Below are 27,354 nucleotides of genomic sequence, written 5' to 3'. Positions count from 1 at the left end.
CCACTTTTTGAGCAAGAAGTTGCATCTTTTTCAAAATGCACAAGATACGACTTTTACAAAAACATGTATAAAACTTCACCAGGGGCATTGGCGTTAGGCCTCTTTCACACATCCGTGAAAAACCACGCACGTTTTTCACGGACGTGTCAAAGGTGCGTTTTGCCCGCCGTGAGCAGTGTTTATGGCACACGTGTGTTCTCCATGTGTTATCCGTGATAACACACGGAGAACGGGAACTTCCGGCTCACCTGTCCCTGGCTTCGCTGTCCGTGGTGCTGATCTTCAGTCTCCAGTCCTGCCGACTCCCCGCTGTTGCTGCTTCTGGCCGCAGTGAAGTGAATATGCAATGAGCATAATGAGCGGCGGTTGGAAGCAAGTGACAGCAGCGGCAGAGACAACAGTGCTGGAGAAGGTGAGTAAAGTTTTTTTTTTTTTTATTATTATTATTTTCTCAGACACGTGTGTTTTCTCTGGCGCGTGTCACATGGAACACCTACGTGTGGTCCGTTTGCGTTCCGTGTGACATCCGTGATGCTGGAGAAAAACGGACATGTCTACGTGTGGAGCACACGGGCACACGTATGCTCCACTCGTACACATGGTCCATGGCAGAATAGGCACGTGAGCACAGACCCATTGATTTAAATGAGTCTACGTGTGCCCGTGTCTCCGGTACGTAAGGAAATGGACCAAACACGTGCCGGAGACACGGACGTGTGAAAGAGGCCTTATGCAAAATTTTGCAGCAACTTTTTTTTACTTTTTAAAAAGGTACAATTGATGAGTTAGTGAAAAACTTCAGGAATCATTAATCTCCCCTCACAAAGTGGGAAATAAAAAACAGGCGAGCAGATCTAAAATAGTTCAAAAAGGTGCAAATAGAGTAATGAATTGGGTGCAAAAAAAACTGTACCAAAAGCTGGCACGGCACAGAGGCGATGATGAATTGTGGCCTTGCTGTGTCAACAAAAATGCCAGTTCGTGTCCAATCCGGACTACTGAAACCTCTTTTTCTGTGGTTTCCCACTTATCATTCTAACAACACTGCAATCCACCCTCAACTTCGCTGCCTGTGTAAGATACTTCTCTCCTCTTTTCAGTTTTTGGCCTCCCCTTCAATGGCGGGCAGTTGCTCAATTCTCACTATTATCACTTGATTTACAAAACTCCAAAACCTGTCTCCTCCTTACAAATCCATCCTGATCTTCCAATTCACCCACAATCTCCTTTCTTGAAAAGATCACCTTTTTTGTTTTCTTCCTTGCTCTTCATATCTTAACCTGAATAATTGATCCGTTTTCTTTTCATTGTTCATATTTCATAAAATGACTTGAGCTACTTTTTTGTATACTTTTTAACCTTTATGGCTGTTTTGTTTCAGGTTGAAATGTACGCTGGATCAACAGAGTGAAATGTACAGTCTCTTCAGCAAGCACAAGGGTATCCAGCAATGTTTCATTAGCAGGCGGCATAGTCACGTGTTGTCCTGTCTTGAAGGAAGCATACTTTTTTGTGATGGAAAGAACAAACTCCACTGAATGATTCTCTACATTGTCTTCATGTACAAGAAAAATACTGATTTCCAAGAGAATGCCCAGGAGAGGGTTGTATCTCCAAGGCAAGACCCGATGGTTATTTGTAGGACTTGCCCTGGTTTTCAGCCTAATGCTTCTCACATATCTTCTAGAATGTGCCCCTACGCCGGAGGGAAATGGCTCTCTTCCTGGGATTTCAGGAGAAATGTACAGCAAGGAATATTACCAAGCTCTTCTTCAAGAACAAGAGGAGCATTACAAAAGTCGAGCAACAAGCCTCAAAAGACAGATAGCTCAACTCAAAGAGGAACTTCAAGAAATGAGTGAGAAGCTGAGGCTGGCACATGAGAAGAAACAATCAGCTGGCAATGGTGCAGGGCACCAAGGCACCAAAGAACAGCCCTCTAATGACCTACTTGAGTTTCTACATTCACAGATTGATAAGGCGGAAGTTGTAATGGGTGCTAAACTTCCCAGTGAATATGCAGTTGTGCCCTTTGAAAGTTTTAATTCCATGAAGGTTTACCAGCTAGAGATGGGGTTAACACGCCATCCAGAGGAAAAACCAATTAGAAAGGACAGGAGAGACGAATTGGTTGAAGCTATAGAAGCTGGCCTGGAGGTCATAAATAATCCTGATGAAGATGATGAAGAACAAGACAATAAAGCATTGGAAAAACTGCTGTTCAGTGAATCTGATTTTGTGGAAGGTATGTTCTGTTTGATATCCTATTTCACGCATTACTATATTTATCAGTAGGTGTGAGAACGACGTCAGAAGAAAAATGTTCACAAATGAGGAGATAATGTGTAAGTTGGATTAGAATGACTTTACCTATTTAGCATCCTTTCTTCACGCTTCCTCTTCACGAGTTGCTGCATCTGAATGGTGTGAGCAGGGGCTCGATAGTGAGGTCACCTACTTGGCTTTTCCATCTTCTTACTTGACTTAAAACTGTGCTGATCTCTATTACAGACTTCAGCACAGTCTTCTACCACTTTGGCACTGGTGGGAATCTGGAGATCATGGTAATGTCTGCTGTTGCCAGGATCACCGCTGGGCTTACAGCGAGCAACTAGCACATTCATAGTGAACCAAGGATGAATATAGTTCTTCAGCTCTTACCTCATATCTAAAGTAACGGTCACATTGGACAGCTAGTTAAACACTTTTTTTTCTTTCCTTAAGTTCTTCTACATTTAGGCTAGGGCTACCCAGCGACTTTGGCCAAAACACATATTGCAGAGTTGAATTCCGCTATGGTGACACTGTAACTCCATAATGAAAGATTTCCTACAACAGTGACTTGTAAGGCACCAGAAATCCGATTCTGATGAACCGTTGTGGCAACTTGCTTGCCCCAATGGAAACACATTTGCTTTCATAATAATGCAGTTTGCACATATGTCATAGCCAAAGTTGCTTTGTATCCCCAGCCTCAAAGGGATTGTCTGGGACTGTTACATTGATGGAAAAAGCTTAGAATAGGACATTACTATCTCATTGGTGGTGGTGTGACACCCAGCACCTCCACTGATCAGTGCCAGCGTTGGTTGGTTGTGTAGTTCGCAGCTCCATCGGGTATACAGTATAGCGTCTGCGGCCAGGAACTCTACCTCCACACCCTGTTAGTAGGAGCAAATGTACAGAACCTGGCTGCAGCCACTATGCAGTTGATGGACCTGTGCTGTGCAGCTCCACAACTGAGCAAATCTAGCTGCAGCTGGCACCAGAAACAGCTGATCGGCGGGAGTGTCGTAGTCACGCCCCCACCAATGAGGTAGTAATGACCTACTAGGCCATCAGTATAAAAGTCCAGGCACACTCTTTAATGTGACATTCATAGATTATTTTCTATAACTCCCTGATAATCCAGAATATTTCCCATTGCAGAAGAAATCAGGCCCTACTGATACAGGTTGACAAGAATTTGAAGTTTTATTATTTTTTTAAGTCTAATTTGAGACTCATATTGTTTTCTGCCTTTTATCAATATTAGGCTATTATCGAACTGAAAGGGATAAAGGATCCCATTATGAGATGTTCTACAAAAAATCAGAATCTGAGAGTTATCACCATATCACTTTATTCAGACCATTTGGTCCACTCATGAAAGTCAAAGTGGAAACACAGGACATCTCGAAAACAATTATTAACATCATAGTCCCATTGTCCGGCAGGACAGAAGCCTTTGTACAGTTCATTGAGAACTACAAGTAAGTTCCTTTTATTTTTGTTTCATTAGTTGTGCAGATACGCAAAAAACTGAAACTGTTCCGGGAGGTGAGTGTAGGATTTTTTTTTTACATGGTGCAATGTAGCATTTAGCAGGGCTTGTGTTTGTAGGTACATTTTTTTTTTTTACAGGTCCGGGAACGCTATGCTACGTTGCACCACCAATCTTCAGTGAAAGGTTTTCATTAATGTGCATTACAGGTTAAAAGTTCCTTAGTCTTGTCAACATCATTACCCAAGTTTTGTCAAGACACAATTTTTTTCTGTTTTAAGGTGGCTTTACACACTGCAACATCTCAAACGACATCGCTGTAACGTCACCGGTTTTGTGACGTTACAGCGACCTCCCCAGCGACATTGCAGTGTGTGAAACACATCAGCGACCTGGCCCCTGCTGTGAAGTTGTGATCGCTACAAATCGTTCAGGACCATTCTTAGGTCCTTTGTTTCCCGCTGTGCAGCATGCATCGCTAGAAAGTTTCAGTGTGTAAAGGGGACTTTACAGCGACTTCCCTTTCAAAAAGCTGCTTTACAACGTCCCCAACAACCAGCTAGGTCGCTCTGCAGGTCCGGATCGCTGTTGCGTCGTTGGCCAGGTTTGCCTGTTTGACAGCTCACCAGAGACTTTGTAGCGATCCCGGCCAGGTTGGGATCGCTGGTGGGATCGCTAGAAAGTTTCAGTGTGTAAACCCAGCTTTAGACTGACACATTTTTGGAAGAGGTGAGAGCAGTTTTGGATGTTGGTCTTCCTCACTGGGGGTTGATCCAGCAGGTCTGCCATATCAAGGCCCCCTGCAGCCATGGGTAATTAGATGCTTAACGTAGAGTATAAACCCCTTTTGATCATTAGCTTCTCTGAATGGCAAATTAAGAAACTTTGTAAATGGTCTCCATTAAAAGGTGGGCACTAGAAAAGCATAATATAATATACATGAAATGAGCGCACTGAAATTGATAGGGCCACGTCCCCTCCATGGGTAGATATTTAATATGGGCATATCAAATTAAATGGTGCACAATTATGAACACACAGGACATATCAATTTTAGAGTAACAAGTAAAATTAGAGCAGTTAAAAAAAGCTCGGTGGCTCAGTGGTTAGCACTGCAGTCTTGCAGCGCTGGGGTCCTGGGTTCAAATCCCACCAAGGACAACATCTGCAAGGAGTTTGGATGTTCTCTCTGTGTTTGCGTGGGTTTCCTCTGGGTACTCCGGTTTCCTCCCACACTCCAAAGACATACAGATAGGGACTTTAGATTGTGAGCCCCAATGGGGACAGTGTTCCTGATGTATGTAAAGCGCTGCGGAATATGTTAGCGCTATATAAAAATAAAGATTTTTTTTTTTATTATTCCTTATTTATTTTAAGTTTTTTAGTACAATTTTCAATTTTTATTAGTTGCAAAAAATGCTGCCAAATAACACTAAATTATGAGATACCTATCAATCAGCATTGTCCTCACTTATGACTGGCGCCCCTTTTCCTTGTTTGTATGGGTTTCCTTTCTCGCCTTTTCATTGGGGGACACAGACAGTGGGGTTATATGTTGTCTCCAGGGGAGGCTTGACACTAGGTTTAAAAAAAGAGTTAGCTCCTCCTCCCACAGCATATAACCCCAGCTAGGCGGGAACTAGCTCAGTTCTTTTTAGTGTCAGCAGGGAGGCTGACACGTCTGGCCTGAGCCCCAGGCCAGCTCATGTTTTTTGTTTATTTCTTTTTCTTTGTGATTTTATTCTATTTTTGACTATGGGTCAATACCAGGGTGTGCTCATCCTCGTTCCCCCCCGCTTACGGGCAGAGGAAACCTGGCGTGCAAAAGCCGCCAGTCTTCCCTCGCGCCCAAGTGGTCGGGTCTGCGTACCCCTCCAGGCTCCCTGGAAGCACCTCACAAAAGGTAGCTCCAGAGGGCTAAGCAGAGCTGAGCACCTGCTAGCCTTGAGCCGAAGATGCGTCCCCGAGATCGCCGCATCCCAGGACCGACGCGTCTTCAGACTGAGCAAGAGCAGGTAGGGAGATGACATGTATCCGTCCCCTGCATCCAACCGCCGCCTGAGGAGGCGCCGGTGGGGCGATGCAGGCCGTGTTCCCGGGGAAGCATCATAAATTTAGCTCCCGGTTTCGGCCTGCATTCTTAGCAACGCCCCCTCCACTGCTCCAGAAGCCGCTCCCTCTAGTGGGCCGTCTCTCCCCTCCATGCTGCAAGAGAACGCTGGACGCCATTACATGTGGGGAGCAGACACGGGTGAGATCGCCTCCTTGGCTCTGCAGCACTATATACCGCTCTGTTCAGCGGTATATCGCTGTCTTTCTAGCGGTGTGTGCCTACTGGATGGCGAGGTATATCAGCTTTTAGCGGTATATACTGACTGTGTCTGCAGGTATATACCGACTGTTTGGCAGTGTATGCCACTTTACTATTGGTATATACCAGCTCTGTATAGCAGTCCCTTTCTAATACTGCTAGTAGCTCCTCACCCACAGTAGAGTAATACTGCTAGAGGCTCACAGTACTAATTGTACGTTTGTTGCTGACATGCTTAAAAACCGCAAGGGTGATAAAGCTTCCCAGGCATCCTCTATGGACCTGTACTATGCTTGTACCACCTATGGAAGCTCGTTTCCCAATGGTCGAAGCTGCGATGCCCATACTACAGTGTCACAACAGGCGGTGCCGGACCAGGAGGTTGTGCAATCTGTGGGTTCGGCCCTGGTCACCATTCAGGCAGCACCCCCGTCTGATGAGGCTATCCCTGCATGGGCTCTTTTGATGTCTAAAAGGTTAGATGACCTGGCCACTCAGATATCACAGCCTTCCACAGGCTCCCGCAGCCTCCCCCCGGCTCAGCTCCCTCAGAGGGGCCCGCCTTCGTCTGGTGTATCATCCCCAGTACGTAAAAAGGCTGTCTCCAAAAGGCGCCATTGCGACCGCACCGCCACGTCTGACTCACACGATGGTCAGTCTGACTCAGGCTTCGTGACCTTTAGTAGTCACGATTCCCGAGACTCTGACTCTGATTCAGATGTCCCTTCTGAGTCTAGGCATATGGAAGACACTTTAATAGCGGCTGTCAATCACTCTCTGTCGATTTCTGATCTGTCCTCGGACCCGACTTCTCAGTCGGCAATCAAGCGAGCCAAGAAGCCTCCTACGTCCTTTGCCCAGAATCCGATTTTTCATCAAATCATATCTAAACGGTGGGATCACCCTGATAGGAGGTTTAATAAAAAATCCTCTTCTTCATTCGCTTATCCCTTTCCTCTGGAAATGGTTAAGCCCTGGTCGGTACCCCCCATTGTGGATCCGCCAGTATCCAGACTGGCTAAACACACGGTTATGTCTGTTTCAGACAACGCGTCTCTCAAGGACTCGTCCGACCGCACAGTTGAGGCTGCGGTCAAATCTATTTTCCAGGCTTCGGGCTTCTCTCTGCGCCCCTTGTTTGCCATGACATTGGAGGCAAGAGCTATGAGCGTGTGGAGTAGGAACCTGCGCAAATTGCTTCGCCCTTGCAGTATTCCTCCAGAGGCTCTTGAGATTCTTGATTTGTTCTCTCTCGCCTCTAATTTTCTACACGGCTCCCTAGATGCAGCTAGCTGGTCAGCCCTAAGGGCAGCCAATGCTGTCTTCGCCCGCAGGGTTCTGTGGCTAAAAATATGGAATGTGGACAGTGCCTCCAAGAAGTCCCTGTCCACACTTCCCTTCCAGGGTCTTCGTCTGTTTGGTGAATCCCTGGACAACCTCATATCTGAGGCGACGGGTGGTAAAAGTACCATTCTACCACAAAAGCGGCCTGTAGCCAGAAATTTCAAAAAATCTTCTTGGCGCAGGCAGTCCTTTCGGCCTGGCCCCCAAAAACCATCGGCCCAAGGACCGCGCCAACGCTCAGATCGAGGATCCGGTCCCTCAAGGGGCTCTTCTTGGCGTTCCCACTCCAAGCAACCTAAACCCAAAGGACCTCGCTCTGTACAGGCCCCCTCAGCATGACGCCAGGTATCCCGCAGATCCGACTCCTGTGGGAGGGCGGCTTCTGCTTTTTCGGGATATCTGGCTAGACCACACTCACGATGCTTGGGTTCGAGAAATCGTCACCTCAGGTTACAAGATCGATTTCCATTCCCTGCCGGCCAACAGGTTTCTGCGTTCTTGTCTTCCAAAGTCCAAAACGCAAAGCCAGGCCTTATTTCAGGCCATAGCCTCTTTACAGAAAGCAAACATTATCATTCCAGTGCCCCTGGAACAGCGCGGCAAAGGTTTCTATTCAAACCTTTTTGTCGTTCCCAAAAAAGATGGCTCTGTCCGCCCTATCTTGGACCTAAAACGGCTGAACAAATTCGTACGGATTCGAACTTTCCGAATGGAATCATTGAGAGCAGTACTAGCTGCCATGGAACCTGGAGAATTCCATAGATTCCATAGACGTTCAAGATGCTTATTTACACATTCCCATATGTGTCTCTCATCAACGGTTCCTTCGCTTTGCCGTAGGACACCGTCATTTCCAATTCAGGGCCCTCCCCTTTGGGCTGGCCACTGCGCCTCGGGTCTTCACAAAGGTCATGGCGGCCGTCATGTCCATTTTACACCCCAGAGGCATCCTGGTCGTTCCCTATTTGGACGACCTTCTTGTCAAAGGGAGCTCTCTTCACGTTTGCTCAGAAAGCGTGCAGATTTGCCTAGACACGCTGTCAAGGCTAGGGTAGCTTATCAACTTCAACAAGTCAACCCTCATTCCTCATCAGCGCATCACCTTTCTAGGTATGCTGATAGACACGGCTCAGTCCCGGGTTTTTCTTCCAGAGGGCAAGAGGTCTTCCCTGATCCGGGCCGCCCAATCCCTCCGCTCTCGCCGTCACACATCCCTTCGGAATGGAATGAGTGTGTTAGTCAAGATGGTGGCGGTCATAGAAACCGTGTCCTTTGCCCAATTCCATCTGCGTCCTCTACAACTGGATCTTCTATCCTCCTGGGACAAGAATCCAGCTTCCCTGGACCGGTCAGTCCGCCTATCTCGGTCTGCGCTCAGCTCCCTCGTCTGGTGGACTCAAGCCTCATCCCTATCTCAAGGGAAGTCCTTCCGCCCGGTCCACTGGCAGGTAGTCACGACGGATGCCAGCCTGATAAGCTGGGGGGCGGTGTTTCTCCACCACACTGTTCAGGGACGCTGGTCTCCTTCCGAGCGCTCTCTGCACATCAATGTTCTGGAGATCAGAGCCATATTTTTGGCCCTTCAGAATTTTCAACCCTTACTATTGGGCCTCCCTGTTCGGATCCAGTCAGACAATGCCGTGGCTTACATCAACCGTCAGGGAGGAACTCGCAGCAAGGCAGCGATGAAGGAAGTATCCAGGATTCTTCTTTGGGCAGAGAAGCACATCCCCATTATTTCAGCTGTCCATATCCCAGGGGTAGACAACTGGGCCGCAGACTTTCTCAGCAGGCAAGGTCTAGCGGCAGGGGAATAGTCCCTCCACGACGAAGTGTTCCATCAGATCACTCTTCGTTGGGGACTCCCGGATGTGGACCTCATGGCGTCTTGAATGAATGCCAAAATACGTCCCTTCATATCTCGGTCGAGAGACCCGCTAGCGCTCGGCTCCGACGCCCTAGTCTTTCCATGGTCGCAGTTTCGCCTTCCCTACATCTTCCCTCCGTTTCCTCTCATTCCGAGAGTAATCAAGAAAATCAAAGCGTAGGGAATCCCGGTGATCCTCGTGGCCCCGGACTGGCCCAGGAGAGCCTGGTATCCAGAGCTCCTCCAACTTCTCAGCGACACTCCCTGGCGTCTTCCCGACCGCCCGGATCTTCTGTCGCAAGGTCCAATATTCCACCAGAATACAGCACAGCTGCATTTGACGGTGTGGCGCTTGAATCCCTGATTCTAGCCAAATCAGGTCTTTCTTCCAGGGTAGTTCATACCATGCTTATTGCTCGGAAGCCTTCCTCCGCCAGCATTTACCACAGGACCTGGAAAACCTATCTTTCCTGGTGTGACCGTCATTTTCGATCGCCCCTGACCTTTTCAATCCCTAATGTTCTTGCTTTCTGCAAGACGGTCTGGACTCGGGTCTTGCTCCCAGTACCCTTAAAGGCCAAGTTTCTGCCTTTGTCGATTTTTTTTCCAGAAGCAGCTGGCTTCTCGCCCTCAGGTCCGTACCTTTCTTCAAGGTGTAGCGCATTTGATCCCTCCTTATCGCCACCCCTTAGATCCCTGGGAACTGAATCTGGTTCTGGGAGTCCTTCAACTTCCTCCTTTCGAACCTCTGAGCGAAATCTCTCTTCAATGCTATTACCTCTATCAGGCGAGTGTCCGAACTGGCAGCTCTTTCCTGTCGCTCACCTTACCTGATATTCCATCATAAGGTGGTCCTTCGGCCTTCCCCCGCCTTCCTTCCGAAGGTCGTATCCTCTTTCCACCTGAACGAGGACATTGTATTGCCGTCATTCTGCCCGGCCCCGGTCCACTCCTTTTGAGAAAGCCCTTCACACTGTAGATCTTGTCAGGGCTCTGCGGATCTACATCTCCAGAACAGCGCCGTTGCGCAAGTCCGATGCCCTCTTCGTCCTCCCAGTAGGACACAAAAAGGGCAACCCGGCGTCTAAATCCACGATTTTTCGATGGATCAGGATTGCCATCTGTGAGGCATAGAAGGCACGAGGTGCCGTTCCCCCTAAATCTGTGCGGGCCCACTCTACATGAGCAGTGGGTGCCTCCTGGGCTATCTGCTTTCGGCGGCCCAACTTTGCAAGGCCGCTACCTGGTCCAGTGTGCACACGTTCACAAAATTCTACAGAGTGCATATGCATGCATCCGCGGATGTTGCTCTTGGAAGACAAGTCCTTCAGGCGAAGAGTGGCCTATTTATAAGTGGCCACTGCTCGGTTCTTGACAGTGTTTTGATATGTGTTCACTGCAGTTGCAGTTGTTAGTCAGCTCTTAGGGGCACTTTGCACACTGCGACATCGCAGGTGCGATGTCGGTGGGGTCAAATTGAAAATGACGCACTTCCGGCATCGCATGCGACATCGCAGTGTGTGAAGCCTGGATGATACGATTAACGACCGCAAAAGCGTCGTAATTGTATCATCGGTGCAGCGTCGGCGTAATCCATGATTACGCTGACGCGACGGTCCGATGTTGTTCCTCGCTCCTGCGGCAGCACACATCGCTGTGTGTGAAGTCGCAGGAGCGAGGAACGTCTCCTACCGGCCTCACTGCGGCTTCCGTAGGATATGCGGAAGGAAGGAGGTGGGCAGGATGTTTACATCCTGCTCATCTCCGCCCCTCCGCTCTGATTGGCCGGCTGCCGTGTGACGTCGCAGTGACGCCGCACGACCCGCCCCCTTAACAAGGAGGCGGGTCGCCGGCCACAGGGACGTCGCACGGCAGGTGAGTGTGTGTGTGAAGCTGGCGTAGCGATAACTTTCGCTACGCCAGCTATCACCACATATCGCTGCTGCGACGGGGGCGGGCACTATCGCACTCGGCATCGCAGCATCGGCCTGCGATGTCTTAGTGTGCAAACCCCGCCTAAGTCTGATGTTATACACTGTTAATAGTTCAGTTCCCACCCAGGGACTGCTTTGCGACGTCCCACTGTCTGTGTCCCCCAATGAAAAGGCGAGAAAGGAAAGGACATTTTTGTGTACTCACCGTAAAATGTCTTTCTTGGAGCCTTTCATTGGGGGACACAGCTCCCACCCATGTGGTTTTGGTTGTCCTTTTCCTACTGCTTTTACACCAAACTGAGCTAGTTCCCACCTAGCTGGGGTTATATGCTGTGGGAGGAGGAGCTAACTCTTTTTTTAAACCTAGTATCAAGCCTCCCCTGGAGACAACATATAACCCCACTGTCTGTGTCCCCCAATGAAAGGCTCCAAGAAAGACATTTTACGGTGAGTACACAAAATTTTAACCCTTCATTGGTCTCAAAATATCAACCATTTTATGAATTAATTTGGACAATTGAGTCGGTTTTTCCTCCTCGCTCTTGTATTGGCTTTTCACCGACCCAACCTTGGTAGCCATTTTTCTGTTCTTTGCTCTGTCTATACACCATGCTACACTTCTTTATAATTTACCATTAGTGATACTTGGCCTGGTGCACTGACGTGTCACTCTATTCAGTTATTGGTACTAGGTAGTAGAATATGAAGAGGTTAATAAGTCCTTAATGGCTGCACATAGTGTGATAACGTGGTAGTTATGAAAGCTGAACCATTGTGCTGTGTAATTTCCTCTATTATTTTGTCACTGTTAATATCTGTGAAAACAGATGGTACAAATTTCCTGACAGGGTTTTGAAACCCTGACAACACAAGTATAGAATCTTCTTATAGGGTTATTTGTTAATAAAAGGGCATAGAGGAATATGAAGGAACAAAGAGATGTACGTACCACAAAATGGTATAATCCTTGCCGCACTAAAAATGGTAGCAGGTAGCTTTAAAAAAAAAAAAAAAAATTACCAAAGCATAGTTGGTGTATGTGCAGTAGTAATGGCACCTTCACACTGTGGCCATTTAACAGTCACAAACAAAGATTTTAAAAAACACAAAATGAGCATATGCCCTGTAGTAGGTAAATAGTAGTAGTAAATGTACAATGAGCAAAATGATAAGAATGTTTCGAACTTTTGACTTTCAGGCTCCATATCTCACCATCCACTACAGCTTTGAGCATGAGACTACCTTTATTTTATAGACAATCATCTTGGCTATCTCATACATAAATTGTACTTGCAGCTATTTAGCATATGATTAGTTATGCAGATTCTTGTCATGCCACTTCATTGTTACTGTTTTGCTCCTGGTGTTTTGAAAACTGTTTTTCCTCATGTACACTACAAATTGCAACCTGTTCTCCCATTCCCTAATAGCTCAGTGTGTTATTAGGTTGATTCCTAAGTGAAAGGTCTCTGGTTCGAATGGAGGAGCAACCATGAAGATTTCCCAAGAAAAGAGGAACAGCATCATCCAGCTCATCAATAGCGGTGTCTTGCACAAGCTAATTGATAAACTGCATCATGTGAGCCCCATGACAGTTAAAAGAATACGAATTGAAGTCTATTAATCTATTTTTAAAAGCCAAGAGGTGGACGTTCAAGCAAAATATCAGGGTCCTCACAAGGTCTATCAGTTGCGGTGCAACAAACACTGCAGAGGAGATGGCTCGTATGCTTCATAATAGATCACAGACGTCCATGCAAACACCTTACAACCTTGTTACAGAAATCTGAACTGGTGGCCCAAAAAAAAAGGGGAAGAAGCCTCGACAAAAGTCAAAAGACTATGCTCTGATGGATGCAAATGGGTCTGGAAGAAACAAGGTAAAAAGAGGCTAACTGCTCAAGAAATTGAAGAAACTGTGAAGTTCAGTGCAGGAAATTTGATGATATGAGGTTATTTATAGCCAAAGGCATTTGATGCTTCACCAGGATCAATGGTGGACTCAATATTGAGTTATATGTCCTTATCCTAAAGACGAGTTACTTTGTACACTCGAGTACTCTGGGTATGAAAAATGACGATATAGTATTCCTACCGTACAATGACCAGAAGCATACGTCGAGATTGGTGAAGAAATGGTTCCTTGACAATGAAGTAGACATGCTGGATTGCCCCCCACAATCCCGAAATCTCAACCCAATCAGACATCTGTGAGTAGAGTTGTAGAAAAAGCTGAATACATACCCAACTGAGTTGACCAGTATACACAAACATTGGGAGCATGTAGAAAAGACGTGAGAGCAGATTTTGGTCTAGACATACGTGATTCTGATTGCCCAGAAGGATTCAAGCAGTGTTAAAAACCAAAGGTGGATTTACACATACTAACAAAATAATAAAAATGTAAATTTAGATTTTTAGGAGCAAAACGATAATTATGCAGTGACATGACAAGAATCTGCATACCTAACCATATGACAAATATATGCAAGTCAGATTTATGTATGAGATAGCCAAAATGGTTGTCTATAAAATAAAGGTAGTCTTGCACTTAAAGCTGTAGTGGATGGTGAAATATAGAGCCTGAAAGTCAAAAGTTCAAAACACTGTTACCCTTTTGCTTATCAGTGTAAATAACATGGTGTATTTGGTTAACGCTGTTTGGTAAAAAAAGCGTAAAAGCCATCCCACCCCATCAAGGTGTACCCAGTCGGGACGGTCATTCTTATAACACCTTTCTTTGTTTCAATGACATCAGTGTGAATAATGGCAAGAAGGAGAGGGCCCAACTGCAGCCACCTGTTCATGGGACGCTATATAGAATGCTATATAGATTAAATGACTAGCTCAGAGAGAGGAGGACGGCACCCTTTTTTTTTTTTTTTTTTTTTTTTTTTTGTACAAGAAATACAGAAAAAAACAAACAAACCCAGTAGCTATGTAAAGAATTCCCATGGGGGGGGGGGGGGGAACCCACAAATATATTAAACTATAAGTGAACAGATAAAATACACTGCACAGTGAATACAATAAGAGAAATAAAACACCAAAAGAAATAAAACAACAAAAAAGTAAATTTGTAGCATAATGAAAGTTGCAGGATAGGTGGACAAGTTACTGAAATGCAAATAGTGGAAAAATGGAATCAACATTTCAAAAACCTCTCAGTTTCTTCAGATCTGAGTAATGAGCGCTGCGTGCAAATGTACATTCACTTCTAAAGGTACCGTCACACTAAGCAACTTACCAGCGATCCCAACAACGATAGGGATCGCTGGTAAGTTGCTAGGAGGTTGCTGGTGAGATGTCACACTGCGACGCTCCAGCGATCCCACCAGCAACCTGACCTGGCAGGGATCGCTGGAGCGTGGCTACACGAGTTGCTGGTGAGCTCACCAGCAACCAGTGACAAGCCCCCAGCGCCGCGTGGAAGATGCTGCGCTTGGTAACTAAGGTAAATATCGGGTAACCAACCCGATATTTACCTTGGTTACCACCGCACGGAGCTACACGTGCAGAGAGCAGGGAGCAGCGCACACTGAGCGCTGGCTCCTTGCTCTCCTAGCTACAGCACACATCGGGTTAATTACCCGATGTATGCTGCAGCTAAATGTGCACAGAGCAGGGAGCAGCGCACACCGCTTAGCGCTGGCTCCTTGCTCTCCTAGTTACAGCACACATCGGGTTAATTACCCTATGTGTACTGCAGCTAAATGTGCACAGAGCAGGGAGCAGTGCACAATGCTTAGCGCTGGCTCCCTGCTCTCCTAGCTACAGCACACATCGGGTTAATTAACCCGATGTGTCCTGCAGCTAGCTACATGTGCACAGAGCAGGAGCCGGCACTGACAGTGAGAGCGGCGGAGGCTGGTATCGAAGGTAAATATCGGGTAACCAAGGACAGGGCTTCTTGGTTACCTGATGTTTACTGTGGATACCAGCCTCCGCAGAAGCCGGCTCCTGCTGCCTGCACATTTAGTTGTTGCTGTCTCGCTGTCACACACAGCGATCTGTGCTTCACAGCGGGACAGCAACAACTAAAAAATGGCCCATGACATTCAGCAACAACCAACGACCTCACAGCAGGGGCCAGGTTGTTGCTGGATGTCACACACAGCAACATCGCTAGCAGCGTCACAAAAGTTGTTCGTTAGCAGCGATGTTGCTAGCGATGTTGCTTAGTGTGACGGGGCCTTAAATGTTCACTGCTATCAGTGAGGTTATTAATGGTTGACTGAGGACCATTCTGCCAGTGTGAATGCACTTTTGCACCAAATCCCCAAGATCTGCTGCTGGCAGCTCCCTTTGTAAATGCTGCCCAGTCCCCAGATGTGCCAGATGGTAGACATGTCTGGAGACTCTGCAGACCATGGGAACATGTTTAGGCCACAAAGACTGCTCACAGGAACACAAGCAACGTGTGCAGTATGGTGTTGTAACGTCAAAAAACTGCTGGGGCAGTGAAGGGAATTTAGTGAGCATATTGATAGTCACAGCAGACTGGGTATTATGTATCTTGAATAGTAATTGTAGAAGATTAGGTTAATTAATAGGACATCTACAAAATGGTGTGAGCTTTGTATTTAAAGTGGATCTTTGGCCTATGATATTAAAACCCTGCACCCCACCGATCAGCTGAAGAATAGGAGCTGATGCGCAGGCAGCGGCTCTTACATATTGAAAGCAGTTAACATCTGACTGCTGCCGGAACTAATAGCTGATCATTGTGGATGCCGTATGTTGGACCCCCACCGATAGGATATAGATTATCTATCCAGTGGATAGGTAATCTGTATCCTATGGTGGAGAACCACTTCAAAGAGGATTTCCTACTTATTAATTTACTTATTCATAAATTAGACCATGGTAAGCAAATTACAGAAAATAACGAAAGACCCCTCATATGCCTAATAAAGACACCCCCAGTCCACCACCACAATTGATGGGGTGTGACATTGAGCAGATTATAGCTGCTATATTGTTTGCCTATATTAAATGGGTTGTCCACTCTAGAATGAAAATAACTGCAATAACTTGTTTTGACTGCAGACTTGTGAATCCTCCCAGCCCACGCATGAATCCTCCGCACACCTGCTCCAATAAAGCTATGTATCTGTGGCCTGCCCCGGCCAGGGTGTGTAGCACTTACAGCAGCCTTCAGAGTCACCCCCATCATCCTGCTGACGGTCCACGTCGGAGACGTAGCAGGGCCACACATGACATACAGTTTTTCTCATCAAAGAATCAACAGGAATTTTTTTATTCTTGGTACAAGTTAAAGGGAACCAACACCAAGAGTTTCGTATATAACCTAAAGCCAGTGTTAGTGCCAGTATATCGGGCAGATTCTCTACATACCTCTAGTGGTCAGCTCCGATGTTTGTTTAGGTCTTGAAATCCAAGAACGTAAAGTTTTTATAAAATCAGCAGCGTCTTGAGTGACCGCAGCTGAGGATCAGATAATATCTGGGGATATGCATAGTTATCCCCTCCCCTGTTAGAATTAGCATAAGTATTGTACAATCGATTCACTTTGACTTGCAGGACCTGTGTGAGGTCATACACATGTGACCAGAAGTGGCCTGAGCCAACAAAGCTGATATCAGGAAGCAACATTTTTCTGTTGGCTGCGCCCCGCCCCTCTGGTCACATGGGTATGATCTCACATAGGTCCTGCAAGTCAAAATTAAATCGATTGTATAATACATATGCTAATTCTAACAAGGGGAGGGGATAAATCTGAATACCCACCCAGATATTATCTGATCCTCAGCTGCTGTCACTCAAGACGCTGCTGATTTTATAAACTTTACTTTCTTGGATTTCAAAACCTAAACATCCAAGCTGACCATTACAGGCATGTAGAGAATCACCCAAATAGTGCCAGTATAGCACTGGCTTTAGGTTATAGACGAAAATCCTGGGGATTGGTTCCCTTTCATCAGGACAGACATGGCCTTTACCATTCTGCTGCCGCTGTTTCCGGGGGTACTCTTGCTTCTAGCCCTCACTCTGGGAATTAGCCCTCCAGCAGTCGAGACAACTCTGTAATTCTTCCCCGTTCCTTGTCTTTGCGGCAATTGTGTCCCAAACACAACCCCGGACAACTCTCTAGTTCCTGACCGGTACAAGGATCCGCCGATGGCGCTCTACCTCGACATCGTACTGATCCTGCAACGCTCTTCAGCCAGATCCTTGAGGTGAGCCTTAGGCTCTTGACACAAGGGAGGTTTCCTCCCGTTTCTTTGACAGGCAAAAGCTACAAGGCCCCGTCCGTACTCCTGGAAACACTCTGCAGAACTCCACTCCCTTTCTGGCTTGTCTGCCTAACCAATCCTTTGCCCCTCCCTCTGTCTCTTAAGTCTAATAGGTTACCAACTGTATCAAACTCTAGGCCTACCAGCTCCTGTCTACTGCTGTACTAACAACTATCTACCACTTACACCCCCTCCTGCACTCTTGGTCCCTATGTTACACTAAATTGTAACCTAAAACATTCTTATTAATACTTGTTACTCCTATATATACTTTACATGACTCTCTAAACTGTGACTCCCGCCTGACACAGCTCGTTAGCCTGAATAATATGTACTGGCCCATCTCATACATTACACATTCTCTAAAATGCACAATAGCAATAAACTCGATATGCAATAAAAAAAAAAAAACTATCGGCCGCTAGAAGGCGTTGACTGCTGCACTGCTCTGGCTCTGCTACATTGCCAGCAGCCGCACTAATATACATTCAACATTAAGTACATTTATATCACAACAGTGTACAATAGGGGAAACACTGCTTAGTAGGAGTGGGAGCGAATCAACAACTACCTCCTACAAGCACTGTGCGTTGCGACGATTTGTCTGTGCCCGGAGTAGTGGTGAAGTATGCGATATGCAGACTCCTGGCCAGAATCTGACCAGTGGGGCGGCCTGAATCAGTACATTTGTATTGAGGGAGGCAGCCCTCACTGATCGGGTTCTGGCCAGGAGCATACTTGAGTGACTGAACATTTTTCACTCTAGACTGTGCAACCCCTTTACAGCTATACAAGCCTCATAATAGCTTCACTGTTGCTTGGCCGCCACTTTGCGTCACCCATGTCTGTTGTGGTTAGACGACCTCATCAGAGGTTACATTGAAGTGGTTTTCTGCTTTTGTAAAAAAAGCCATTTCCACAGTAGTTTATTTTAACAAATAAAAAACTTAAACAAAAAAAATCTGTTCTTTACTCCCACTTTTCAGGTTCAGCGCTGAGCTTCTGCTGCTGCTCCTTGTGACTTATTGTCTACAATGCTGCTTTCACATCAGCAGTGCAGCAAACAATCAGTGGCTCTTAAGGCCACTTTACATGCGGCAATTTATCGTGCGTTCGCATGTGCGATCGCACCCGCCCCCATCGTTTGTGCGTTACGGGCAATTTGTTGTCCGTGGCGCACAAAGTCGGTCACCCCCGTCACACGTACTTACCTCCCGAACGACCTCGATGTGGGCAGCGAACATACTCTTCCTGAAGGGGGAGGGACGTTCGACGTCTCAGTGACGTCACACAGCGGCCGCCCAATAGAAGCGGAGGGGCGGAGATGAGCGGGACGTAACATCCCGCCAACCTCCTTCCTTCCGTATTGCTGGCGGCTGCAGGTAAGCTGCAGTTCATCGTTCCCGAGGGTGTCACATTGAGCGATTGTGTGCTGCCTCTGGAACAATGAACAAACGGCGCGCAGAAGGGCGATCGTTTGTTTTTTTTTTTTTTGAAAATGAGCGACGTGTCAATGAGCAACGATAAGGTGAGTATTTTTGCTCGTTCACAGTCGCTCGTAGCTGTCACACGCTACAATATGTGAAACGATGCCGGATGTGCGGCACTAACGACGTGAGCCCGACGGCATATCGTTTGATATATCGTAGCGTGTAATGGGCCCTTTACTCGTGCCGCCAATGTCTGCATTGCAGACTATAGCCGCCATCGGGAGCAGCGGTGGAGATTCGGGGATTAACCGGAGAAGGATGAGTAAAGTGGCTTACGTGTCCATGATCAGACACGCAGAGTTGCCCTTAAACAGATAAATAAATGTGGTTTTCAAATTAGTTTAGAACATTACAGGGGTTTTAACTTTCTGGGAGATATAAGTAGCAAACATTACATGTCAGGGTCTCCCTCAATGTTCTATTGAAGGTGGTCAACCATCCAACCCCGAGCAAGTGACCTGCATGTGTCCTATTCTAAACAGGACTGCGCACAAAATTATCTGCTATCCTTTTTATTTATATGGCCAGCGGGTCTTTGGCTGCAATGCAAATGCACCTAGGTTGCCCACATGCTATCCAGCTACTGCACCATCACAGATCAAGTCAAAGACAGAACACATTGCTTCATATCCCAGAACGGTGTAATAAATATAGACTTAAAGGGAATCAGTCAGTTTGATCAGCCTCTTAAGGCTAGTTTCACACACCCGGCTTTTTGCCGGATTGTCAGATTCGGCGCAGTCCCGTACAGTGTATACAGTATAATGGCAGCGCGAGACGCCCCGGTCACATGCTGTCATGTGACCGGAGCATGTGACCCGGAAGTTGTCGCAATGCCATTTTACTGTATCACATTGTACTGGAGTGCGCCGAATCCGGCAATCCGCCGAAAAACTAGATGTGTGAAACTAGCCTAAGCTGTCTATATGGGCATTTAGGTTATAGGCAGCTAAATAAAATGACACCTTCATATCTGCGATCTTGTTCCAGAGAAATCAACTGCACTTATCTTATATGAAAATTTGCTGTTAAGATCTCTGGGCCGGACACAGATCTCCCTGAGAATCTGCCTCCAAAGCTTTTTGTAAATGAAAGTCATGCAGAGGGATAGTTCACAAGTATTCATATCACAGTGCTATGTTGAGTCTGTGATCTTGGGCCTGGTTTCAGGCATATAGGCCCAAGGCCGATTCGCCATTGCCTGCTTTTCTTCTCTAATTTTCTGTGCTTTGTGCCCATTTTTCGCTTGCACCCAATTCATTTTTCTATTTGCATTTTTTTTATTCCGTTTCATATGTGATCACCTGTGTTTTTACTCCACTCTTTGGGTGGAGTCTTTAGCGATTACAGATGTTTTTTGTCTGATGCATCATTTCAGCTTTGTAAAAAGTCACAAATTTTACCACAAAATTCTTACTTCAACCAGGTAGCTTTTTTTTCAAAAGGGTATCAGGAAAAAATGCACTAAAGAATTTATTGTGCAATTTCTCCTGAGTACGCTGACACCTCATATGTGGTGGAAATCAATTGTTTGGGCGCACAACAGGGCTCGAAAGAGGAGCGCCATTTGACTTTTCAAAATGCACAGATGCCGAGCAGTGATGTTCATTACTGATTAGTGGCTGCAGGACGCACGGACGGATGAGGTGCAAAAGCAATGCGAACGCAAAAAAAAAAAAAAAAAAGCCCTACCCAAAATTGAGCAGGGATGCCAATCCATAATGTGCATCCCGATTAGCGCTCGGATACTGCAGGACGCACAGATGGATGAGGTGTGCAAAGTGACGGGGGATACAGATGCAAAAAATAAAATTATACTCACATGGCCAGAGAATTAGCAGGAGGATCACTGAACAGAGGAACTGCAGGAGTTATAGCAGGCGGAAAGATGGACGGCTTATTACAGGAGCAGGCAGTAAGAAGACAGCCCTGCGAGGACCAAGGGAAGACCCAGCAATGGAGGCAGATGGGATCGGACGTCACACGCAGAAGACCACGGACGACCCAGTGGCAGCAGGCAGAGGACGTCTGAGGTGGACAGCAGAAGCCGTGGTGAGGGATCGCACCGACCGCAGGAGAAGAGAACGCAGAAAGGCAGATCGGCAGGTGTCTAGAGCAGATCGGTGAGTGGGTGGGGCAAATCGGTGAGCGGGTGGGGCAGATCGGCGAGCAGCTGGAGCAGGATGTCAAATCGGGAGCGTACAGAGTCAGCATGGGAGCACACACGGGCAATACTTACAGCGACACCAAGATCAGGGCCGGACACAGATCTCCCTGAGAATTTACCTCCAGAGCTTATTGGAAATGGAAGTCATGCAGAGGGATAGTTCACAAGTATTCATATCACAGCGCTATGTTGAGTCTGTGATCTTGGGCCTGGTTTTAGGCATATAGGCCCAAAGCTGATTCGCCATTGCCTGCTTTTCTTCTATCATTTTCTGTGCTTTGTGTTTATTTTTTGCTTGTACCCAATTCATTTTTCTATTTGCGTCTTTAAGTTTGTTTCATATGTGCTCACCTGTGTTTTTATTTTTTCCACTTCTTGGGAGGAGTTTTTAGCGATTTCAGATGGTTTTTGTCTGACACATCATTCCAGCTCTGTAAAAATTCACAAATTTTACCACAACTCCACTCCACTCCCCCTGGAGTGATGTCCTGCACTTTTTTCAACAAGTCTCTTGCACCATTTTGAAAAAAGGTGAGACTTATTGCTGAGGGAATCTCAAAAATAAGCTATAGTGGAAAACGCAAAAAAATGTTGACTTTGCACCAAATTGATCAACCACGTGCTCCATGATGAATTTTTTCGCAGTCCCTGATTTACATTTGCAGTTTTGTTTTGTTTTGTTTTGTTTTTTCTTCATTATTGCACAGTATTGCAATCTGTCATTGTGTGTAACCTATGAACTAGAAGGAGATCCATATATTGTTATATTGTCACTGCAGTATGTTTTGATGCATATCTAATCATCTCCTACATATTCTGTTTTAGAGATATATGTATTCAACAAGATAAAAGGACTTACCTGACTGTTGTCTACTTCGGTGATAAAGGATTTTCAGAGGTGGAAGATATCCTTAAGAACCTAGAAATGTAAGTCCGGCCTACTAAACCCAGGTTGAAAGTTGTATGCTTTAGGCTATGTACGCACCCAGCGTTTTTTTGACGCTGCGTTTTTGGCTGGAAAAATAAACACCAGAAAAAACGCACGCGTTTTTACTGCATTTTGGTGTGTTTTTGGCTGCGTTTTGCTGCTTTTTTTATCACTGCCTTTTGCTGCGTTTTTCCAATGCATTGCATGGGTGAAAAACGCAGTAAAATGCAGGAAAAACTTGACGTCCATTTTTTATTTTTTATTTTTTTTTGCTCAAAAACGCAGCTAAAAAATTTTTTATGCTGACAGCAAAAATGAAAAGTCAGACTTTGCTGGGGAAGCAAAGTCATGCAGTTTTGAGGCCAAAAACGAACAAAAATGCACCCGAAAAATGCGCAAAAACGCCACGAAAAAAATGCCTAGTGTGCACATAGCCTTATTAGCATTATTAGGCCATGTGCACACTGCATTATTGATGTGTTTTTAGGTGCAGAATTTTGTCATTTTGTCACAAATCTGCATACCTATCCTTATGCCAGCAAAGTCAATGAGAATCCTGAAGTCCTGTGCACGTGTTGCTTATTTTTCCCTTGCAGATCTGGTGCAGAAAATAAAGTGCAGCATGTCAATTCTTTCAGTATTTTTGTCAGCATTTTTCCAGACAAAATGCATGAAAAACGCAGCAAAAACACACTGCAAAAAACATGTGGGGTTTGTTTGTTTTTTGTTTTTTTTGCTAGGAGATGCAGATTTGGTTTAGAAATTTCTGCAATGTGTGTAAATAGCCTTAAAGGTGTTGTCCAGGTTTACCAGGAAAGATTCACACATCTGTAGTCACAGTCACTGCAGACTTTCATGCACACCTGGACAACCCCTTTAACATTAGATTCTCAAACTTTATTCTGGCAAACTAAGATCTAAGGCAAATCTCCATTGCCTACGCTTGCACAGATGCTGACTGACAGCCATAAATACAGTAGCCTGTAGTTATTGAAGCAGTGACCATCACAATGGTAGCAGCTCTGACATGATCTAGATCAGATTACTAAGGCTGCTTTCACACATCCGGTAGGTGCAGAGCCGGCCAGTCCGGCTCTAAAACCTATGCAACGGATGCGGCGAAAAACCTATTTTTGGTAGGAAGTTAGGAGGTTTTAAAGTTTATCAACAACTCCTCATTTTTCCAACAAGAATTACAGAAATTGATTTTGTAGGGACCACATCACAATTGAAGTGACTTTGAGGGGCTAGGCGACCCAGAAGAGACACCATTTTAGAAACTGCACTCCTTAAAGGGCTCATAACCACCACATCCAAGAATATTGTTCACCCATTAGGTTCTTTACAGGAACGATAGCAATGTGGAAGAAAAAATAAATAACTTTTTCCACAAAAGTATTGCTTTAGCCCCAATGTTGCATTTTCACAAGGGTAACAGGGTTCAATGAACCATAAAATTCGCTCTTCAATTTCTCCTGAGTACCCCATATGTAGTGGAAAACTACATTTTGGGTGCACGGCAGGCATTAGAAGGGAAGGGGCACCATTCTATTTTTGAAGCCCAAAAGTGGCTGGAATCGGCAGACTCCATGTCTAATTTAGAGAGCCCCTGACGTTCCAAAACAGTGTAAACCCGCACAAAGTGACCCCATTTTGGAAACCACACCCCTGGAGGACTCTATTTCGGGGTGTGCTGAGCACCTTGAACCCGAGATGCTTCACAGAATTTTATAACACTACGCTGTGAAAATGAAAAAAGACATTTTTCTCAGAAACTTGTTGCTTTTGCCCAAAGTCAAATATTTCACTTTCACAAGGGTAACAGGAGAAAATACACCACACAATTTGTTGTGAAATTTCTAGTGCGTATAACGATACCCCATATGTGGTTGAAAACTACTTTTGAGGCACAGTACAAAGCTCTGAAGGGAAGGAGCGCCATATTATAGTGCAGATTTTGCTGGAATGGTTTTGGGGCGCCATGTCACATTGACAGAGCCCCTGAGGTGCTAAAAAAGCAGACACCCCCCCCCCCAAAAAAGTGACCCCATTTTACAAACTACAATCGGGGTACAGTGATCATATTGACACCACAGGTGTGTCACACAATTATATACTATTGAGTGGTGAAGAAAAGGTAGATCACAAAAATTAGAAATTTTGTAATAGATTTTAATAGAGAAATCTGCTTTTTTCTCCTCCTGAATTGGTCTTTTATTTTCAAAATTCTCAGTAAATTGTCCAGTAAATACAGACTTTCCCATTACTGAGAAAGGAGATGCCAGTATGTGCTATTAAGGTTCTATGGAATAACTGTAATTTCAGGAGAACTTGCAGTACAAGGTCCGTGTCTGCCTCTAGCTCACCATCTCCATGAAATTTTAAAAGTACCAACTGTCATCTCCTATCTCCGTAATGTGAATATCAGTTTTCATTTAGAACAGATTTTACTCATGAATTGAGAGTCACAGATCAATCCAGGAGGAGAAAGGAGCAGATTTTTCTGATAAAGATATATTACAAAGTTTCTTATTTTAGTGTGTACTATAGATTTATGAAATAAATTAGAATGATAGTTATTCTTTAAAGGGAACCTGTCACTTGGAAAAAAACGCTATTAACCTGCAGATATGGGGTTAATCTGCATGTTAATAGTGTTCGAAACCTGATAAGTGCATGCACATTATACCCTGCTGCCGGGAAGAAATGAACATTATACCCCGCTGCCGGGAGGAAATGAACATTATACCCCGCTGCTGGGACTGGGAGGCAACGAACATTATACCCCACTGCCGGGAGGAAATAAACATTATACCCCGCTGCCTGGAGGAAATGAACATTATACCCCACTGCCTGGAGGAAATGAACATTATACCCCACTGCCGGGAGGAAATGAACATTATACCCCGCTGCCTGGAGGAAATGAACATTATACCCCACTGCCTGGAGGAAATGAACATTATACCCCACTGCCGGGAGGAAATGAACATTATACCCTGCTGCCGGGAAGAAATGAACATTATACCCCGCTGCCGGGAGGAAATGAACAATTTACCCCGCTGCCTGGAGGTAATTAACATTATACCCCACTGCCGGGAGGAAATGAACATTATACCCCACTGCCGGGAGGAAATGAACATTATACCCCGCTGCCTGGAGGAAATGAACATTATACCTCACTGCCTGGAGGAAATGAACATTATACCCCACTGCCGGGAGGAAATGAACATTATACCCTGCTGCCGGGAGGAAATGAACATTATACCCCGCTGCCGGGAGGAAATGAACAATTTACCCCGCTGCCTGGAGGTAATTAACATTATACCCCACTGCCGGGAGGAAATGAACATTATACCCCGCTGCCTGGAGGAAATTAACATTATACCCCGCTGCCGGGAAGAAATGAACATTATACCCCGCTGCCGGGAGGAAATGAACAATTTACCCCGCTGCCTGGAGGTAATTAACATTATACCCCACTGCCGGGAGGAAATGAACATTCTACCCCGCTGCCTGGAGGAAATGAACATTATACCCTGCTGCCTGGAGGAAATGAACATTATACCCCACTGCCGGGAGGAAATGAACATTATACCCCGCTGCCGGAAGGAAATAAACATTATACCCCGCTGCCGGGAGGAAATGAACATTATACCCCGCTGCCGGTTTCCGTTAAGGGGGTGGTGCTGGCTCTTGTTCAGTCACCGCTCTGTGTATGGAGAGCAGCGGCTGTAACCATACCCCCCACACTGACAACTCCCTCTTAACGCAGCAAGGGGTGTGGTTACAGACATTGCTCTCCATACACAGAACAGTGACCTTCTTCAGCACTGACACCATGACTGAAACCGGAATTTTTTTCAAAGCAGGGGGGGTTTAATGTGCAGATGCTGGGTAGGTTCCAAATGCTATTAACCTGCAGATTAATTCCATATCTGCAAGTTATTATCGTGTCTCCACGTGACAGGTTCCCTTTAAAGAAATTATACAGAATTTATAAAACAAACAAACCATGTTTGCGTTTTTTCATGTTCTGCACTAGCCCTTTTCTTGGACTTTATCTGGTATCCCAACTTTGACCTTTTCTTATGATTGAAGATGACCTCCAATATTAGACATGGCCTGTGAACAATGGGGGCGCTGTTTCAGCCCCTGTTTGAACATAGTGGCAGTAAAACATAATTGATTTGAAGTTTTCATTTGTTGTGCTTGTGTTCTGGTGATCAATGTGCCATGGTGAGGACACCCTATCCCATGATATATGTTGATAGAAGGAACACCAGTTGAGATGCTATACAAACTTTGCGTTTCATTACGTAATGTTATAATCTGATATATGGGTAATAATGCCAGGTTGTCTTCTGCCCCAACAGTGAAACAAACTTCCATAATTACACCTTAATCCCACTGAAGGAAGAGTTCAGCCGGGGACGTGGATTAGAAGTAGGAGCTCGAGCCTGGGATAAGGGTGATGTTCTGCTTTTCTTCTGTGACGTTGATATCTATTTCACACCGGGGTTTCTGGACACATGTCGACTCAATGCAGAAGCTGGTGAGTATACAAATTTGTCTAAAAATTAGAAAGGACTTTCCAAAATAAAGGAATACAAGGATCACAAGTATCCGTTAGTCTCTTGCACTCCACTACTCCCACCAGGCTTTGCTTGCACCCTTCCTAATCCACCCCAATACTTATTGTGGGGTTTGAGCAGTAAGAAATAGGTGGATTATTAGTAGTTTTATTTTCCTTCTAAGGAATTTGTAAATGTATCGTAACTATATCCACCACCCACCATAGTCCTAATTCCTTGACCGCCTAGGGGGGTTGTTGGGGAATCTGTTGTAGTATTCTCCTTGCTCTGCACTAATTGTAGTCATCACTTATACCATCCTAGTACCACGTAACGGAAACAAGGGACAGTACTGCCATCTGAGGAGGTGAACAAGCTGTTTTGTTTTTTTTTTATATGTGAGAACCATGGAAGCTGAAATTAAAGACTATCTTCTAAATCATGAGAAACGTCCATAAAACTACATAGTGCACAGGTGAAAAGAAAAATGTAAGATGTTCAGTGACCACAGCAAGCTTTTCATACCGTTAGGTCCAGAAATATTTGGACAGTGACTCAATCTTTGTGATTTGGCCTCACCATGCCACAATTTTTCTTTATTTTTTTTTTTTAATTTTCAAATGAAATCAGGGAGATGTGATTGAAGTGGAGACTCCAGGTTTAATTAAAGCAGTTGAACAAATATGCTATGAAATGTTAAGGAATTGCGACTATGTTTCTAC

At 45.5% G+C, this 27,354-nt stretch overlaps 1 protein-coding gene across 2 annotated transcripts in view; it reads left to right on the top strand.

Moving 5' to 3' along the window:
• The window catches only part of CSGALNACT2 (chondroitin sulfate N-acetylgalactosaminyltransferase 2), a 135,125-nt gene that overhangs the window by 97,845 nt on the left and 9,926 nt on the right, over positions 1–27,354 (top strand). For both annotated transcript variants that reach the window (XM_075347312.1, XM_075347313.1), the window contains exons 2-5: positions 1,382–2,245; positions 3,536–3,752; positions 21,959–22,060; positions 26,435–26,613. In XM_075347312.1, the coding sequence (XP_075203427.1) occupies positions 1,591–2,245; positions 3,536–3,752; positions 21,959–22,060; positions 26,435–26,613 (1,153 nt within the window). In that variant the 5' untranslated portion in view covers positions 1,382–1,590. The remainder of the gene's footprint in view (positions 1–1,381; positions 2,246–3,535; positions 3,753–21,958; positions 22,061–26,434; positions 26,614–27,354) is intronic.

The sequence above is a fragment of the Anomaloglossus baeobatrachus genome, chromosome 5 (genome assembly GCF_048569485.1).
Source record: "Anomaloglossus baeobatrachus isolate aAnoBae1 chromosome 5, aAnoBae1.hap1, whole genome shotgun sequence".
Taxonomy (NCBI): Eukaryota; Metazoa; Chordata; class Amphibia; order Anura; family Aromobatidae; genus Anomaloglossus; species Anomaloglossus baeobatrachus.
The sequence above is the reverse complement of the archived record's forward strand: the minus strand, read 5'-3'. Positions and strand labels throughout refer to the sequence as shown.